General features: G+C 48.5%; 1 protein-coding gene across 1 annotated transcript in view; it reads left to right on the plus strand.

The window, feature by feature from the left end:
• The window catches only part of ZC3H14 (zinc finger CCCH-type containing 14), a 42,283-nt gene extending 22,421 nt beyond the window's left edge, over positions 1-19,862 (plus strand). The window contains 10 exon segments of the mRNA XM_056546168.1: positions 9,676-9,816; positions 10,464-10,538; positions 11,993-12,128; positions 16,000-16,101; positions 16,103-16,209; positions 16,639-16,747; positions 17,270-17,406; positions 17,952-18,034; positions 18,117-18,223; positions 19,513-19,862. Coding sequence (XP_056402143.1) covers positions 9,676-9,816; positions 10,464-10,538; positions 11,993-12,128; positions 16,000-16,101; positions 16,103-16,209; positions 16,639-16,747; positions 17,270-17,406; positions 17,952-18,034; positions 18,117-18,223; positions 19,513-19,519 — 1,004 coding nt within the window. The 3' untranslated portion in view covers positions 19,520-19,862.
• Positions 19,863-20,646: the final 784 nt, after the last annotated feature.

Here is a 20,646-nt window from a genome sequence, read left to right on the forward strand (position 1 = left end):
TGCCCCCCTATATCACTACTCTACAGGTAACAAGACGTGCCCCCCCTATATCACTACTTTACAGGTAACAAGACGTGCCCCCCCCTATATCACTACTTTACAGGTAACAAGACGTGCCCCCCCTATATCACTACTCTACAGGTAACAAGACGTGCCCCCCCTATATCACTACTTTACAGGTAACAAGACGTGCCCCCCCTATATCACTACTCTACAGGTAACTAGACGTGCCCCCCTATATCACTACTCAACAGGTAACAAGACATGCCCCCCCCCTATATCACTACTCTACAGGTAACAAGACGTGCCCCCCTATATCACTACAGGTAACAAGACGTGCCCCCCCCCTATATCACTACTCTACAGGTAACTAGACGTGCCCCCCTATATCACTACTCTACAGGTAACAAGACGTGCCCCCCTATATCACTACTCTACAGGTAACAAGACGTCCCCCCTATATCACTACTTTACAGGTAACTAGACGTGCCCCCCTATATCACTACTCTACAGGTAACTAGACGTGCCCCCCTATATCACTACTCTACAGGTAACTAGACGTGCCCCCCCCTATATCACTACTCCACAGGTAACTAGACGTGCCCCCCCTATATCACTACTCTACAGGTAACAAGACGTGCCCCCCCTATATCACTACAGGTAACAAGACGTGCCCCCCCTATATCACTACTCTACAGGTAACAAGACGTGCCCCCCCTATATCACTACTCTACAGGTAACAAGACGTGCCCCCCCCTATATCACTACTCTACAGGTAACAAGACGTCCCCCCTATATCACTATTCTACAGGTAACAAGACGTCCCCCCTATATCACTATTCTACAGGTAACAAGACGTGCCCCCCCCTATATCATTACTCTACAGGTAACAAGACGTCCCCCCTATATCACTATTCTACAGGTAACGACGTGCCCCCCTATATCACTACTCTACAGGTAACAAGACGTGCCCCCCTATATCACTACTTTACAGGTAACAAGACGTGCCCCCCCTATATCACTACTCTACAGGTAACTAGACGTCCCCCCTTTATCACTACTCTACAGGTAACAAGACGTCCCCCCCTATATCACTACTCTACAGGTAACAAGACGTGCCCCCCTATATCACTACTCTACAGGTAACAAGACGTGCCCCCCTATATCACTACTCTACAGGTAACAAGACGTGCCCCCCCTATATCACTACTCTACAGGTAACAAGACGTGCCCCCCTATATCACTACTCTACAGGTAACAAGACGTGCCCCCCCCTATATCACTACTCCACAGGTAACAAGACGTGCCCCCCTATATCACTACTCTACAGGTAACAAGACGTGCCCCCCTATATCACTACTCTACAGGTAACAAGACGTGCCCCCCTATATCACTACTCCACAGGTAACAAGACGTGCCCCCCCTATATCACTACTCTACAGGTAACTAGACGTGCCCCCCCCCCTATATCACTACTCCACAGGTAACAAGACGTGCCCCCCCTATATCACTACTCCACAGGTAACAAGACGTGCCCCCCCCTATATCACTACTCTACAGGTAACTAGACGTGCCCCCCCCCTATATCACTACTCCACAGGTAACTAGACGTGCCCCCCCTATATCACTACTCTAGTGATATAGGGGGGCACGTCTTGTTACCTGTAGAGTAGTGATATAGGGGGGGCCACGTCTAGTTACCTGTGGAGTAGTGATATAGGGGGGGGGGGGCACGTCTAGTTACCTGTAGAGTAGTGATATAGGGGGGGCACGTCTTGTTACCTGTGGAGTAGTGATATAGGGGGGGCACGTCTTGTTACCTGTGGAGTAGTGATATAGGGGGGGGGGCACGTCTAGTTACCTGTAGAGTAGTGATATAGGGGGGGCACGTCTTGTTACCTGTGGAGTAGTGATATAGGGGGGCACGTCTTGTTACCTGTAGAGTAGTGATATAGGGGGGCACGTCTTGTTACCTGTAGAGTAGTGATATAGGGGGGCACGTCTTGTTACCTGTACTCTACAGGTAACAAGACGTGCCCCCCTATATCACTACTCTACAGGTAACAAGACGTGCCCCCCTATATCACTACTCTACAGGTAACAAGACGTGCCCCCCCTATATCACTACAGGTAACAAGACGTGCCCCCCCCTATATCACTACTCTACAGGTAACTAGACGTGCCCCCCTATATCACTACTCTACAGGTAACTAGACGTGCCCCCCTATATCACTACTCTACAGGTAACTAGACGTGCCCCCCCCTATATCACTACTCCACAGGTAACTAGACGTGCCCCCCCCTATATCACTACTCCACAGGTAACTAGACGTGCCCCCCCTATATCACTACTCTACAGGTAACAAGACGTGCCCCCCTATATCACTACTTTACAGGTAACAAGACGTGCCCCCCTATATCACTACTCTACAGGTAACAAGACGTGGCCCCCCTATATCACTACAGGTAACAAGACGTGCCCCCCCTATATCACTACTCTACAGGTAACTAGACGTGCCCCCCTATATCACTACTCCACAGGTAACTAGACGTGCCCCCCCCTATATCACTACTCTACATGTAACTAGACGTGCCCCCCTATATCACTACTCTACAGGTAACTAGACGTGCCCCCCCCTATATCACTACTCTACAGGTAACTAGACGTGCCCCCCCTATATCACTACTCTACATGTAACTAGACGTGCCCCCCTTTATCACTACTCTACAGGTAACAAGACGTGCCCCCCCTATATCACTACTCTACAGGTAACAAGACGTGCCCCCCTATATCACTACTCTACAGGTAACAAGACGTGCCCCCCTATATCACTACTCTACAGGTAACAAGACGTGCCCCCCTATATCACTACTTTACAGGTAACAAGACGTGCCCCCCTATATCACTACTTTACAGGTAACAAGACGTGCCCCCCTATATCACTACTCTACAGGTAACAAGACGTGCCCCCCTATATCACTACTCTACAGGTAACAAGATGTGCCCCCCCTATATCACTACTCTACAGGTAACTAGACGTGCCCCCCCTTTATCACTACTCTACAGGTAACAAGACATGCCCCCCCTATATCACTACTCTACAGGTAACAAGACGTCCCCCCTATATCACTACTTTACAGGTAACTAGACGTGCCCCCCCTATATCACTACAGGTAACAAGACGTGCCCCCCCCCTATATCACTACTCTACAGGTAACTAGACGTGCCCCCCCTATATCACTACTCTACAGGTAACAAGACGTGCCCCCCTATATCACTACTCTACAGGTAACAAGACGTCCCCCCTATATCACTACTTTACAGGTAACTAGACGTGCCCCCCCCTATATCACTACAGGTAACAAGACGTGCCCCCCCCTATATCACTACTCTACAGGTAACTAGACGTGCCCCCCCTATATCACTACTCTACAGGTAACAAGACGTGCCCCCCTATATCACTACTTTACAGGTAACAAGACGTGCCCCCCTATATCACTACTCTACAGGTAACTAGACGTGCCCCCCCTATATCATTACTCTACAGGTAACAAGACGTCCCCCCCTATATCACTATTCTACAGGTAACAAGACGTGCCCCCCTATATCACTACTCTACAGGTAACTAGACGTGCCCCCCCTATATCACTACTCTACAGGTAACTAGACGTGCCCCCCCTATATCACTACAGGTAACAAGACGTGCCCCCCCTATATCACTACTCTACAGGTAACAAGACGTGCCCCCCCTATATCACTACTCTACAGGTAACAAGACGTGCCCCCCCCTATATCACTACTCTACAGGTAACAAGACGTCCCCCCTATATCACTACTCTACAGGTAACTAGACGTGCCCCCCCTATATCATTACTCTACAGGTAACAAGACGTCCCCCCTATATCACTATTCTACAGGTAACAAGACGTGCCCCCCCCTATATCATTACTCTACAGGTAACAAGACGTCCCCCCTATATCACTATTCTACAGGTAACGACGTGCCCCCCTATATCACTACTCTACAGGTAACAAGACGTGCCCCCCTATATCACTACTTTACAGGTAACAAGACGTGCCCCCCCTATATCACTACTCTACAGGTAACAAGACGTGCCCCCCCTATATCACTACAGGTAACAAGACGTGCCCCCCTATATCACTACTTTACAGGTAACAAGATGTGCCCCCCCTATATCACTACTCTACAGGTAACTAGACGTGCCCCCCCTTTATCACTACTCTACAGGTAACAAGACATGCCCCCCCCTATATCACTACTCTACAGGTAACAAGACGTGCCCCCCTATATCACTACAGGTAACAAGACGTGCCCCCCCCCTATATCACTACTCTACAGGTAACTAGACGTGCCCCCCCTATATCACTACTCTACAGGTAACAAGACGTGCCCCCCTATATCACTACTCTACAGGTAACAAGACGTCCCCCCTATATCACTACTTTACAGGTAACTAGACGTGCCCCCCTATATCACTACTCTACAGGTAACTAGACGTGCCCCCCTATATCACTACTCTACAGGTAACTAGACGTGCCCCCCCCTATATCACTACTCCACAGGTAACTAGACGTGCCCCCCCTATATCACTACTCTACAGGTAACAAGACGTGCCCCCCCTATATCACTACTCTACAGGTAACAAGACGTGCCCCCCTATATCACTACTTTACAGGTAACAAGACGTGCCCCCCCTATATCACTACTCTACAGGTAACTAGACGTGCCCCCCTATATCACTACAGGTAACAAGACGTGCCCCCCTATATCACTACTCTACAGGTAACAAGACGTTCCCCCCCTATATCACTACAGGTAACAAGACGTGCCCCCCCTATATCACTACAGGTAACAAGACGTGCCCCCCCTATATCACTACTCTACAGGTAACAAGACGTGCCCCCCCCTATATCACTACTCTACAGGTAACAAGACGTGCCCCCCCCTATATCACTACTCTACAGGTAACAAGACGTGGCCCCCCTATATCACTACAGGTAACAAGACGTCCCCCCTATATCACTATTCTACAGGTAACAAGACGTCCCCCCTATATCACTATTCTACAGGTAACAAGACGTGCCCCCCCTATATCATTACTCTACAGGTAACAAGACGTCCCCCCCTATATCACTATTCTACAGGTAACGACGTGCCCCCCTATATCACTACTCTACAGGTAACAAGACGTGCCCCCCTATATCACTACTTTACAGGTAACAAGACGTGCCCCCCCTATATCACTACTCTACAGGTAACTAGACGTGCCCCCCTATATCACTACTCTACAGGTAACTAGACGTGCCCCCCCCTATATCACTACTCTACAGGTAACTAGACGTGCCCCCCTATATCACTACTCTACAGGTAACAAGACGTGCCCCCCCTATATCACTACAGGTAACAAGACGTGCCCCCCCTATATCACTACAGGTAACAAGACGTCCCCCCCTATATCACTACAGGTAACAAGACGTCCCCCCCTATATCACTACAGGTAACAAGACGTCCCCCCCTATATCACTACAGGTAACAAGACGTGCCCCCCCCTATATCACTACTCTACAGGTAACTAGACGTGCCCCCCCCTATATCACTACTCTACAGGTAACAAGACGTGCCCCCCCCTATATCACTACTCTACAGGTAACAAGACGTGCCCCCCCTATATCACTACTTTACAGGTAACAAGACGTGCCCCCCCTATATCACTACTCTACAGGTAACTAGACGTGCCCCCCCCTATATCACTACAGGTAACAAGACGTGCCCCCCCTATATCACTACAGGTAACAAGACGTCCCCCCCTATATCACTACAGGTAACAAGACGTCCCCCCCCTATATCACTACAGGTAACAAGACGTGCCCCCCCCCTATATCACTACTCTACAGGTAACTAGACGTGCCCCCCCTAATATCACTACTCTACAGGTAACAAGACGTGCCCCCCCTATATCACTACTCTACAGGTAACAAGACGTGCCCCCCCTATATCACTACTCTACAGGTAACTAGACGTGCCCCCCCTATATCACTACTCTACAGGTAACTAGACGTGCCCCCCCCTATATCACTACTCTACAGGTAACTAGACGTGCCCCCCCCTATATCACTACTCTACAGGTAACAAGACGTGCCCCCCCCTATATCACTACAGGTAACAAGACGTCCCCCCCTAATATCACTACAGGTAACAAGACGTCCCCCCTATCACTACAGGTACAACCCCCCCCTATATCACTACAGGTAACAAGACGTGCCCCCCCCCTATATCACTACTCTACAGGTAACTAGACGTGCCCCCCCTATATCACTACTCTACAGGTAACAAGACGTGCCCCCCCCTATATCACTACTCTACAGGTAACAAGACGTGCCCCCCCCTATATCACTACTCTACAGGTAACTAGACGTGCCCCCCCTATATCACTACTCTACAGGTAACTAGACGTGCCCCCCCTATATCACTACTCTACAGGTAACTAGACGTGCCCCCCCTATATCACTACTCTACAGGTAACAAGACGTGCCCCCCCCTATATCACTACAGGTAACAAGAACGTGCCCCCCCCTATATCACTACTCTACAGGTAACTAGACGTGCCCCCCCTATATCACTACTTTACAGGTAACTAGACGTGCCCCCCCCTATATCACTACTCTACAGGTAACAAGACGTGCCCCCCCTATATCACTACTCTACAGGTAACAAGACGTGCCCCCCCCTATATCACTACTCTTACAGGTAACAAGACGTGCCCCCCTATATCACATACTCTACAGGTTAACAGAAGACGTGGCCCCCCTATATCACTACAGGTAACAAGACGTGCCCCCCCTATATCACTACTCTACAGGTAACTAGACGTGCCCCCCTATATCACTACTCCACAGGTAACTAGACGTGCCCCCCCCTATATCACTACTCTACAGGTAACTAGACGTGCCCCCCCCCTATATCACTACTCTACAGGTAACTAGACGTGCCCCCCCTATATCACTACTCTACATGTAACTAGACGTGTCCCCCTTTATCACTACTCTACAGGTAACAAGACGTGCCCCCCCTATATCACTACTCTACAGGTAACTAGACGTGCCCCCCCTATATCACTACTCTACAGGTAACTAGACGTGCCCCCCCTATATCACTACTCTACATGTAACTAAACGTGCCCCCCTTTATCACTACTCTACAGGTAACAAGACGTGCCCCCCCTATATCACTACTCTACAGGTAACATAACGTGCCCCCCCCTATATCACTACTTTACAGGTAACAAGACGTGCCCCCCTATATCACTACTTTACAGGTAACAAGACGTGCCCCCCTATATCACTACTCTACAGGTAACAAGACGTGCCCCCTATATCACTACTCTACAGGTAACAAGATGTGCCCCCCCTATATCACTACTCTACAGGTAACTAGACGTGCCCCCCCTTTATCACTACTCTACAGGTAACAAGACATGCCCCCCCCTATATCACTACTCTACAGGTAACAAGACGTGCCCCCGATATCACTACAGGTAACAAGACGTGCCCCCCCCCCCCTATATCACTACTCTACAGGTAACTAGACGTGCCCCCCTATATCACTACTCTACAGGTAACAAGACGTGCCCCCCTATATCACTACTCTACAGGTAACAAGACGTCCCCCCTATATCACTACTTTACAGGTAACTAGACGTGCCCCCCCCTATATCACTACAGGTAACAAGACGTGCCCCCCCCTATATCACTACTCTACAGGTAACTAGACGTGCCCCCCTATATCACTACTCTACAGGTAACTAGATGTGCCCCCCCTATATCACTACTCTACAGGTAACTAGACGTGCCCCCCCCTATATCACTACAGGTAACAAGACGTGCCCCCCCTATATCACTACTCTACAGGTAACAAGACGTCCCCCCTATATCACTACTCTACAGGTAACAAGACGTGCCCCCCCTATATCACTACTCTACAGGTAACAAGACGTGCCCCCCCTATATCACTACTCTACAGGTAACAAGACGTGCCCCCCCCTATATCACTACTCTACAGGTAACAAGACGTCCCCCCTATATCACTATTCTACAGGTAACAAGACGTGCCCCCCCTATATCATTACTCTACAGGTAACAAGACGTCCCCCCTATATCACTATTCTACAGGTAACGACGTGCCCCCCTATATCACTACTCTACAGGTAACAAGACGTGCCCCCCTATATCACTACTCTACAGGTAACAAGACGTGCCCCCTATATCACTACTCTACAGGTAACAAGACGTGCCCCCCCTATATCACTACAGGTAACAAGACGTGCCCCCCTATATCACTACTTTACAGGTAACAAGATGTGCCCCCCCTATATCACTACTCTACAGGTAACTAGACGTGCCCCCCCTATATCACTACTCTACAGGTAACAAGACGTGCCCCCCCTATATCACTACAGGTAACAAGACGTGCCCCCCCCTATATCACTACTCTACAGGTAACAAGACGTCCCCCCTATATCACTACTTTACAGGTAACTAGACGTGCCCCCCCTATATCACTACAGGTAACAAGACGTGCCCCCCCCTATATCACTACTCTACAGGTAACTAGACGTGCCCCCCTATATCACTACTCTACAGGTAACAAGACGTCCCCCCCTATATCACTACAGGTAACAAGACGTCCCCCCCTATATCACTACAGGTAACAAGACGTCCCCCCCTATATCACTACAGGTAACAAGACGTGCCCCCCCCTATATCACTACTCTACAGGTAACTAGACGTGCCCCCCCTATATCACTACTCTACAGGTAACAAGACGTGCCCCCCTATATCACTACTCTACAGGTAACAAGACGTGCCCCCCCTATATCACTACTCTACAGGTAACTAGACGTGCCCCCCCTATATCACTACTCTACAGGTAACTAGACGTGCCCCCCCCTATATCACTACTCTACAGGTAACAAGACGTGCCCCCCCTATATCACTACTCTACAGGTAACTAGACGTGCCCCCCCTATATCACTACTCTACAGGTAACAAGACGTGCCCCCCTATATCACTACTCTACAGGTAACAAGACGTGCCCCCCCCTATATCACTACTCTACAGGTAACTAGACGTGCCCCCCCTATATCACTACTCTACAGGTAACTAGACGTGCCCCCCCTATATCACTACTCTACAGGTAACTAGACGTGCCCCCCCCTATATCACTACTCCACAGGTAACTAGACGTGCCCCCCTATATCACTACTCTACAGGTAACTAGACGTGCCCCCCCCCTATATCACTACTCTACAGGTAACTAGACGTGCCCCCCCCTATATCACTACTCCACAGGTAACTAGACGTGCCCCCCCCTATATCACTACTCTACAGGTAACTAGACGTGCCCCCCTATATCACTACTCTACAGGTAACTAGACGTGCCCCCCTATATCACTACTCTACAGGTAACTAGACGTGCCCCCCTATATCACTACTCTACAGGTAACAAGACGTCCCCCCTATATCACTACTTTACAGGTAGAGTTGTAGTTTTGCAGCAGCTGGGGACACTCTGTTTGCATAAAACTGCTTTCCGCTTATGAGAGAAGTGGCGTCGGCTCAGTCTTCACTGTTTTCCTTATGTCTGTAACCTTAAAGCTCCTCTGAAGCAGACTGTGCCCGTGGCCCCCCGCACCCGTCCTACACATGAGGAGGAGCTGATCCTGCTGAAGAGCCGAGCGTCTGCGCTTCGCTACCAGGAGGAGGCGGAGGAGGCGACTGTAATGGACACTGCGCCAGGTATGGACCACAAACCCCTCGGCCAGGCTGTGGGGGGGGGTTGTCTGGAGGGGTTGGGGGGGCCTGCGTGTCTGGAGGGGTTGGGGGGGGCCTGCGTGTCTGGAGGGGTTGGGGGGGCCTGCGTGTCTGGAGGGGTTGGGGGGGGCCCTGCGTGTCTGGAGGGGTTGGGGGGGCCTGCGTGTCTGGAGGGGTTGGGGGGGGCCTGCGTGTCTTGAGGGGTTGGGGGGGCCTGCGTGTCTGGAGGGGTTGGGGGGGCCTGCGTGTCTGGAGGGGGTTGGGGGGGCCCTGCGTGTCAGTTGGGTGGGGGGGGCTGCGTGTCTGGAGGGGTTGGGGGGGGGGGGCCTGCATGTCAGGGGGGGGGGGGGAGCCTGCGTGTCTGGAGGGGTTGGGGGGGGAGCCTGCGTGTCAGTTGGGGGGGGTGGGCTGCGTGTCTTGGGGGGTGACCTGCGTGTTTGCGGGGGGGGGGGGCTGCGTGTCTGGGGGGGTTGGGGTCCGCGTTAGAGTTGGTGTTTTTCCAAACAGTCCTTGCGCCCGCCTGAACAGATAAACGTGTGGAATATTTGTTATTCTGTACGGAAATAACTGTGTGAACGCGGCTTAATGCTGAGCGCCGCGCCGTGTGATGACGTATCCCGGTCTTGTTTCAGCAGAGCAGCGCAGAATGGACGTCCTCTCCCGACTTCAGCCCGATCCCTCCAGTGAAGCGCAGATTTGGAGACAAGGTGTCTGCCCTCCATCTTATTGGTTTGGTTGTGTTCAGTGTCCTTACATACATGTGATACTTGCATTATAAGGGGGGGGGGGTCCCAGACAGGCATGCTGGGAGTTGTAGTTTTGAAACAGCTGGAGACGCACTGGTTGGGATACACTAACCCGCGGCCTGAGCTCACAGAGTATTGTCTACATCAGTGTTTATAAACCAGTGTGCCTCTACCTGTTGCAAAGTTACAACTCCAAGCATTCTGGGAGTTGTAGTTTTGCAACCTCTGATGGGGCACTAGTGGGGAAAAAACTGTCCTACACTCAGCCCTAGACCAGTATTTCCCAACCAGGGCGCCTCCAGCTGTTGCTAAACTACAACTCCCAGCATGCCCGGACAGCCATAGGCTGTTTGAGCATGCAGGGAATTGTAGGTTTGCAACAGCTGGAGGCACTTTTTTTGGAACCACCAGTGAAAGGAAAGAAAGCCTTAAATGGCCGCTGTCAGATACAAAAACTTCTGATATGTTGTGAAGCAGGTATAACCTAGAGGCTTTGTAATTGCTTTCATTAGAAAATGTTAAGTATTTCATATAGAAAAAGCCAGTCCCCCCCCCCTGCCTGCTTGAATACATACCAGTCCTGCTGTGTCCATGAGTCATCACCTATGTCATGGACACACTTCCTTGATTGACAGCTGTGAGCGCAGGGCTCCTCCCACTGTCAGCTTGTGTCCGGCTACTGTCAGTGAGGACATTCTGGGAGTTGTCGTTTTGCTACTGCTAGGGGAGATGTGAGCAGACAGCATACTGAGGGAGGGGGCGGAGACCTGCAGTGAGGCCACGCCCTCTCCTTTTGAGAGGAATTCAGACTAATGAGCTAAATTAAAAGTGTAATAAAAACAAAAAATAAAGGTGCTAGACACATAAAAATTACATGTACGAGGTCAGGATTAGACACTGAGTTATATATATAAAACATGTTTTATTGTTGGATGCTTTAAGTTTGATTATTATAAAGTAGTTGATGGCTGGGTTAGGGTGCGGGGGAGGGGGGGGCTGGGTTAGGGTGCGGGGGGGGGGCTGGGTTAGGGTGCGGGGGGGGGGCTGGGTTAGGGTGCGGGGGAGGGGGGGGCTGGGTTAGGGTGCGGGGGAGGGGGGGGCTGGGTTAGGGTGCGGGGGGGGCTGGGTTAGGGTGCGGGGGGGGGGCTGGGTTAGGGTGCGGGGGGGGCTGGGTTAGGGTGCGGGGGGGGGCTGGGTTAGGGTGCGGGGGGGGGCTGGGTTAGGGTGCGGGGGAGGGGGGGGCTGGGTTAGGGTGCGGGGGGGGGGGCTGGGTTAGGGTGCGGGGGGGGGGGCTGGGTTAGGGTGCGGGGGGGGGGGGGCTGGGTTAGGGTGCGGGGCTCTATTAGTTATTAGCCGTCAGTACTCTACCGCCATTGTGTGCAGTGTTGACAATGCTCTGTGTGCTCTTGTATCAGATGAGGAGGTGGAGACCCTCAGACCTGCGGACAGCCGTTCCTTCATCCTCAAGAGGCTGAAAGCCGCCAAAGATCCGGCAGTCCAAGGAGTTCCCCCAGCGGTGGAGCCGCAACCAGGACGGCTCATCCAGCCCAGGTAGGTGCGGTAAAGGGTTTTTTCCGCCCGGGCACAATGGACGGGTCCTTCTCTCTTCACTTCTCCTTTTTTAATAGCAATAATTTGGGACTCGGGGTCCCACTTAATCTTGCACCAGACTTGTGTCTTTCTGGATTTGGACCTTCAGGTAGTGACGCAGTTATAGGGGTCACCATTACATTGGGCTCCCAGCCCCCGCACAGGTGACTGCACAGCGATGGTGTCCGGTCTCCTCCTGTGAGGACGTCCCTGGGAGGGGGTGAATGTTAGTGGTCACAGGACCTGAGGCCCCACCATCATGTGATCAGATGCCACCTCTGCTGTATGGCCCAAGTGCGTTCCTGCGGGGGGCGCCGTTGGGGTCCTGCACGGCGGGGGCCCCTGAGACATTGCCAGTATCAGCTGAGTTCGTGGACAGACTATTGTCTGGAAGAAGTTGTCGCGGTCCGAGCCCGGATCGGAGAAGTCACCTGAGAGGACATATAAACCTTTATCACCTCCACAGGATATCATTAGGAGATAAATGTCTGATCACTAGGGGGCGCTCACTGATCACTGCTCCTTAGTGTAGGAATGAAGTGCGCACCGCTCCATCCACGGTTTATGGATCCACTGGGATCCGCTCCTTTTGTTTACCCCGTCACGTTCCTGTTATTTATAGTTTGGCGTTGATCTGTCTGATCCCTGCTGATCACTGATTCCCATGTGGCGATGTATCCAGTCCCTAGAGCAGGATTTCCCACCCAGGGTGCCTCCAGCTGTTGCAAAACTACAACTCCCAGCATGCCCGGACAGCCAACGGCTGTCCGGGCATGTTGGGAGTTGTAGTTTTGCAACAGCTGGAGGCGCCCTGGTTAGGAAACACTGCTCTAGGGATCGGTTTGCTGTCTGCACATTTTTCTCCCGTTGCAGCTTCAGTAGAGACAGTTGCCATAGCGACACCCAACACAGGCCTCGTCCCCTGGAGACACGTGATGGCGTCATTCACCTGAGTGGACTCTGCCCCGGTGCGGCGGCGGCTGCCAGAACGTATATCTGTGACCGCCGCGCCAATTCTGTCTGCACTACAATGCTGGCGTCTTGTGAGAGCTCAGTGCGTGTAGTGCAGGGTTTCCTAACCTGTGTCTCTCCAGCAGTTGCAAAACTACAACTCCCATCATGCCCTGAAGGTTTTTTCCTATACATATTATACATTACTCTGTATAACAAAAAGGAAATGGAGAAATAATCGCCAATAAAGACCCGAACTGCCCAATGGACGCCTGTACCCAACGTGCCGGAAAAAATGGGTTAAATACTACAGAGTAATGGGGCTCAAGGTCACGGATATTGATAAATATATTATTGTATGTAAAAATATTCTCTCTTTCTCTCTCTCTTTCTCTCTCTCTCTCTCTCTCTCTTTCTCTCTTTCTCTCTTTCTCTCTCTCTCTCTCTCTTTTATTATTATTATATATATATATATATATATATATATATATATATATATATATATATATATTTATATATATATTTTTTTATATTCATAAAGTACATTGTGTCCCGCTCGCAGGTAGAGTTGAGAGAACTTACAGTAAATTGGCTCGTAGTGAGCCTCGCAGCTCGGCTGTTGATTACTTTAGTCTGCGTAAATTAGTTCAGCTTTCCAAGGGCTCCTGTTGCCTGGAAAAGTCAGGGATGACGGTCTTAGGTCTCCTAGCGTTGCGCCAGAAATTCTTTGCGCCAGAATTGCAAAAAAACCAGACTAACTCTCGAAAAAGGGGCGTGACTGTTGGGAAAGGGGCGTGGTCACAAAAAGGGGCGTGTTCCGGACATTTTCACAAAAACCCAACATATTTACTAAGGTTTCCATATGAAATAAGGTGGATTCGAGCTGAGGAAAACCCGACAGATCAGATCAGAGCAGGTGCACAAAAAGAAAAGTGTTGGAAACCTTTAGTAAATATCGGGGGGGGGGGGGGGGATTTTTAGGAAATTAAAACCCTCAAAGAAACCTACGCAACAGTCTTAGTAAATCAGGGCCAAAAATAAGTTCCATTATTATCCTCAGACACAATAGTGGCATATGTATATGTGTGTGTGTGTATGTGTGTGTGTGTATATATATATATATATATATATGTATGTGTATATGTATATGTATATATGTATGTATATATGTATGTATATATGTTGGGGATAATACTCGAGTTCTGTTACTGTCCTCAGACACAATAGTGGCGTTGTATATATATATATATATATATAATATTGGGGATAATACTCAGTAATTTCCGTTATTGTCCTCAGACACAGTAATGACCCGGCGGTATGTGATGTCAGATGCAGTGTATTTCGTTTGTCATAGATCAGATGTCACCGGTCCGGGAGGGGAATTAGGACTTCTATGCAGATTCCTCTCCTATTCGGATGCCGTAATAGCTGGTGTCATAAGCCGCTATCGTAAACAAATTATTCTATTTTAAGGCTGCTGAGGATAGGACCTATGGGGGTCCTGAAACTCGTCTAGCTGACTATGAAGTTTTGTGACCACCACCAACCCAAACATTGTGACCCTATTCCATCTACGAACCTTATCTACCTAAGACATCGTTCTGTCAATCAAACTGCCTGACAGCGCGCGCTGCAGAGACATGAGGCGTTTACCTTACAACATGTGCTGGTCTATGCCCCCGTGTCGGCTCTTAGCTGTAGACTTGGCCGTCTCTCAGGATCGCAGCGCAGTGGGCGGCACACACGACTGATCGCGGCGGCGTCCTTGTGTCTCTGCAGCGCGCGCTGTCAGGTAGTTTGATTGACAGACCGATGTCTTAGGTAGATAAGGTTCGCAGATGGAATAGGGTCACAATGTTGGGGTTGGTGGTGGTCACAAAACTTAATAATCAGCTGGACGCGTTTCAGGACCCCCATAGATCCTTTCCTCAGCAGCTTTAAAATAGAATAGTTTACGATAGCGGCTTATGACACCAGCTATAACTGCATCCTGATAGGAGAGGAATCCGCATAGAAGTCCTAATTCCCCTCCCGGACCGGTGACCTCTTCTCTATGACAAACGGAATCCACTGCACCTGGCATCACATACCGCCGAGTCAATACTGTGTCCGAGGACAATAACGGAAATTATTGAGTATTATCCCCAACATATACACACACACACACACACACACACACACACACACACACACACACACACACACACACACACATATATATATTATATATATATTATATATATATATATATATATATATATATATATATATATATATATATATATATATATATATATGCATGCGCCACTATTGTGTCTGAGGAAAATAACAGAACTTATTGAGTATTATCCCCAACATATATATAGATTTATTATATTGCTCCCATTTTATTTAATACGATTTTATGTCTAGTGATCCTGACCACAACCGAGGGCCCTGTGAGTCGCAGGGACACAACGTACTTTATGAATATATGTTGAAATTATATTTTTATATACAATAAATATATTATCGGTGACCTTGAGCCCCATACTCTGTATTAACCCTTTAGGAACCTTCATACTTTAAAGCGATGACCTATGACCTTATATTCGTGTTGTTGGACAAGTTTTATCTAATATGTGTGTGTATATCTATCTATATAATTAAAGAGGTACTCTGCTGCTGTTCCGAACGCTGTTGCTGGCAGCTCTTGATGTCATGGCCCCACCCCCTCAATGCATCTATGGGAGGGGGTGTGACATCATGAGGGGGCGGGGCAATGACATCACGAGCTGCCAGCACCAGCGTTCGGAACCGTTTGTTCCAAACACTGAGCTGCGGAGTACCCTTTTTAATAAATTATATATACTTTTTTATTTTTTTTTCTCCTCATCAGGGAGAGCGCGGTGATTGAAAAACCTCCGAGTCCAAAATTTATCGTAACCTTAGAAGGCGTCCCCAGCCCCCCGGGATACATCTCCGAACCAGAGGAAGAGGACCATGTGTTACGCAGAACAGGGGGAGGAAATGTATCCTGAGCCGTACAACACCCTGAACAGGGCCGAACCAAACTTCCCCATCCTACAGGACACACCCAGCACAAATGGTATGACCCGCCACAGTCAAGGACCCCCCCCCCCCCTCCCCCACTGATGGGGTTTAGCCTGTGTAGGGCGACTGAGCAGATTGGGCCGTTCATGTCATTCTGTCCAGTTTTGTTGTTTGATGGAGGCACCAGGCGATCGGTGGGGGGCAAATACACGTTTTTTTTTTTATGTTTTTTTTTCATTGCTAGTCATTTTGACCTTACAGCCTGGCCAAGCTCCCATAATGCACTGCTCTCAGTTCAAGATGTAACTGGTCAGTAATGGAGATGAAAACCTGAATCTCAGAAGATATATTTAGAAATTGCGCAGCCTTTATTTACAAAAATGTAAGGCCTCTCGTAGATGATGGAGGTCGCTCCCCCGCCTGCTGCTGACCTCACAGGACACCTGACCTTTGTATAACACCTGACCCTTTTACTGTCCAACAGAGTCCAGCGAGGCTCCAACCAAAGCGAAGATCCTCGAGCGCTGCAAGTACTGGCCGGCGTGTAAGAACGCAGAGCGCTGCCCTTATCAGCACCCCACAACACCCTGCAAGTAAGTGACCCCCCCCAAGAGCCCAGAACTGGGGCAACCTCTCTCTCCTTCTTTCTCCGAGCTTCACTCCTGTCTCTTCTCTTCTTCCTCCGCAGACCCTCTCTCCTGTCTCTTCTTCCTCTGCAGACCCTCTCTCCTGTCTCTTCTTCCTCCGCAGCCCCTCTCCTCTCTCTTCTTCCTCCGCAGCCCCTCTCTCCTCTCCTTCCTCCGCAGCCCCTCTCCTCTCTCTCTTCTTCCTCCGCAGACCCTCTCTCCTGTCTCTTCTTCTCTGCAGACCCTCTCTCCTCTCTCTTCTTCCTCCGCAGCCCCTCTCCTCTCTCTCTTCTTCCTCCGCAGCCCCTCTCTCCTGTCTCCTTTTCCTCCGCAGCCCCTCTCTCCTGTCTCCTCTTCCTCCGCAGCCCCTCTCTCCTGTCTCCTGTTCCTCCGCAGCCCCTCTCTCCTGTCGTATCTTCCTCCACAGTCCTCTCTACTGTCTCTTCTTCCTCCACAGCCTCTCTCCTGTCTTATCTTCTCTTTCTTCAGAGCTTTTCCCAAGTGCCGATTTGCGGAGAAATGTTTCTTCATTCATCCAAATTGTAAATTTGATGCAAAGTGTGCGAAGGCCGACTGCCCATACACCCACGCCAGCAGACGGACGCCGGCACCTTTGGTAAAGCCAGGTAAGTTTTCAGTGGTGATGATGTGTTATATGAATGGTAGAGACTCTGTCTACAGTGCTGCGACTATGATCGGTGACATCACTTATGTTTCATCCTGACATCAGACTTGAGGGGGATAATATATGCAGCCTATTGCTCTTCTGACTCCTCCTCTTTTTATTCTGGTCAACAGACTATGAGCATTATGAAATACATATATATATATATATATATATATATATATATATATATATATATATATATATATATATATATATATATATATATATATATACTCCCATATACATACACATATATATATATATTATACTCACGCATATCCCATATACATATACTCACATATATCCTATATACACATATACTCACATATATGCCATATACAGAAATACACACACACACACACATATATATATATATATATATATATATATATATATATATATATATATATATATATATATATATTATAATATAAATATTTTTTTCACATATATCCCATATACATATCAGGTCTGTTTTGTAAATGTTTTCCCTCTTGTCCCCAGTAGCTCATATCCCGCCTGTCGTGCAGCAATGTCGCTACTTCCCGGCCTGTAAGAAGACAGAGTGTCCGTTCTATCACCCCAAGGTAAGTGTCTCCCATAGATTTCTACCCCCGGCCTCCCCTGGTTTGACGCTCATTTCAGTCTCTTTGTATTTCGTCCTCTCAGCACTGCAGGTTCGGTAATCACTGCACGCGCCCGGACTGCGAATTCTATCATCCCACAGTCCCTGTCCCTCCCCGGCACGCTCTGACATGGACCCGGACCCAGGCCAGGTACAGACCCTTTATCTGTGTATTACTCTGCACTTCAATGGCTCCACCAGAAGTCGCCAGTTGTGTCAGATTTGCAGATTTCCTGCCGACCTGTTAGAATGGAAGCGTAAATCACATTGGATTCCCCACAGCGATTACGATTGCGTGCCATTTTTGTTTTTTACTGGTCCCAGTCTTGCAGTATTGACTTTTTGATCACTTTTTATGCAATTTATTTTCTGGGCTGTGATGACAATTTTGACTCTTGATCACAATAGGGGCCTAATACAATCAATTGCATATACGTGCGTTTATATATTCTGACAAAAACCTAATCACCATGGCACCCTGCCAGGGATTTCTCAAGACGTACCCCAATACAGTGTTTTCCCAACTAGGCACCCCAGTAGGGAAAGGCTGTTATAATAAATGAACATATATTGGTAAATTTTAGTACCTTTTGTGTCTTCAGCCCAACTTCCTGTCTGCTGTGCTTCCTGTCTGCTGTGCTTCCTGTCTGCTGTGCTTCCTGTCTGCTGTGCTTCCTGTCTGCTGTGCTTCCTGTCTGCTGTGCTTCCTGTTCTTATGTACAATCTAGCTGGAAATTCATCCAACTCTATTGGGGAAATGTTGTCAAAATCTGTACAGAGGAAAAATTGACCAGTTACCCATAGCAACCAATCAGATTGCTGCTTTTATTTTTTTTAAAACAGTTTGAAAAATAGTGATCTAGTTGCCATGGGCAATTGGTAATCTTTTCCTCTGCACATGTTTTGATAAAACTCCTCCTCTGTATCCTTCCCACCAGAACTTGATTAAAACACTTTCTACACAGTGGGATAGAGTTGGCTGAATTCCCAGCTAGAGTGTATACTGGAACAGGAAGTCTGTCACTGGATGTACAGCAAGCAGGAATTCGGGCTGATGACTACAGAAAGGTAGTAAGAACCTTATTTACCACTATATAGTCATTTATTAAACCATTTAAAAGGTTTAATCATTGGATGACCTTTTTTGAACCTCCCTGGAGATCTCTGACCTTTTTTTCACAGTCTCCAAGTGTGCACAATAATTCTGAATTGCGCCCCTCTCAGGAGGGCGGCCCCTTGTCTATAGTCTAGACCAGTGTGCTCCAAAGAGTGTGCCTCCAGCTGTTGCAAAACTACAATTCCCAGCATGCCTGGACAGCCGAAGGCTGTCCAGGCATGCTGGGAGTTGTAGTTTTGAAACGGCTGGAGGCACACTCTTTGGAGCACACTGTTCTAGAACCTTCTTGTACTTACCGCTACTTTTTGTGTTTCCCTTCCCAGCGACTGACGCTGCGGCTCGGACCCCGCGACCTCAGCCTTAAGTCCGTGAACCAAGACGACTCAAGATGAACTCAGGCATCGCACCAGCAGACGCTGCGTCAGGGTTTTAATGTATTTTAGACTTTATTTCCACGTTCCATGTTTTATACTTGTTGCGGTTTTCTACATTCACGTAGGGAAAAGGTGTTTTTTTTTTTTTTTGTTTTTGTTTTTTTTTGTGCTTTTTTTTTTCTGGTTTATCCTTATTTTATAATTCTTCTAATTGTTGGAGCTGAAACTTTAAAACCGTTCTAAATACAATGGAGGATTATTTCACACCTTGTGTTAATGGTTTCTATTCAGTGTAAGTAAACAGTGTTACGTTACGTCTTAAAGGTATTCTGGGATTTTTGGTTCTTTGCATGTTAGGGACTAGACTAACTGTGCTGCCCCTGTCTAATACACAGTGGAAAAAAAAAGTATTTAGTCAGCCCCCAATTGTACAAGTTCTCCCCCTTATAAAGATGAGGCTGTAATTATCATCATCGGTTATAACCTCAACTATGAGAGACAGAATGAGAAAAATCCATAAAATCACATTGTCTGATTATTAAAGAATTTATTTTTAAATTATGGTGGAAAATAAGTATTTGGTCAATAAGAAAAGTTAATTTCAATACTTTGTTATATCCCCTTTGTTGGCAATGTGGTAAATATGAGAGTAAAAATTTTCCAGGTTTTCGGCGCAATCCACCAAGGATGGGTCAGAGTTTCTTCAAAGGAATTTTATTTGCCAAAGAAACAACGTGTTTCAGAGCTTTGGAGCTCCTTCGTCAGGTAAACATGGCAGTATCCATGTACTGCCATGTTTACCTGACGAAGGAGCTCCAAAGCTCTGAAACGCTTTGTTCCTTTGGCAAATAAAATTCCTTTGAAGAAACTCTGACCCATCCTTGGTGGATTGCGCCGAAAACCTGGAAAATTTTTACTCATATTTACCACTGTACCTACCGGCCAGGAGCACTCCTAGATCCGGGACCAGGAGGCTGCACCACATGCATGATCACCCAAGCGCATTTGTAGTTGTGTCTTTATACACAACTAAGCAAGGTGAGCGGTTCACTAACACCCACTGCACACCACTTGGTTCACTAA

Source organism: Hyla sarda, chromosome 11 (assembly GCF_029499605.1).
Source record: "Hyla sarda isolate aHylSar1 chromosome 11, aHylSar1.hap1, whole genome shotgun sequence".
Classification (NCBI taxonomy): domain Eukaryota; kingdom Metazoa; phylum Chordata; class Amphibia; order Anura; family Hylidae; genus Hyla; species Hyla sarda.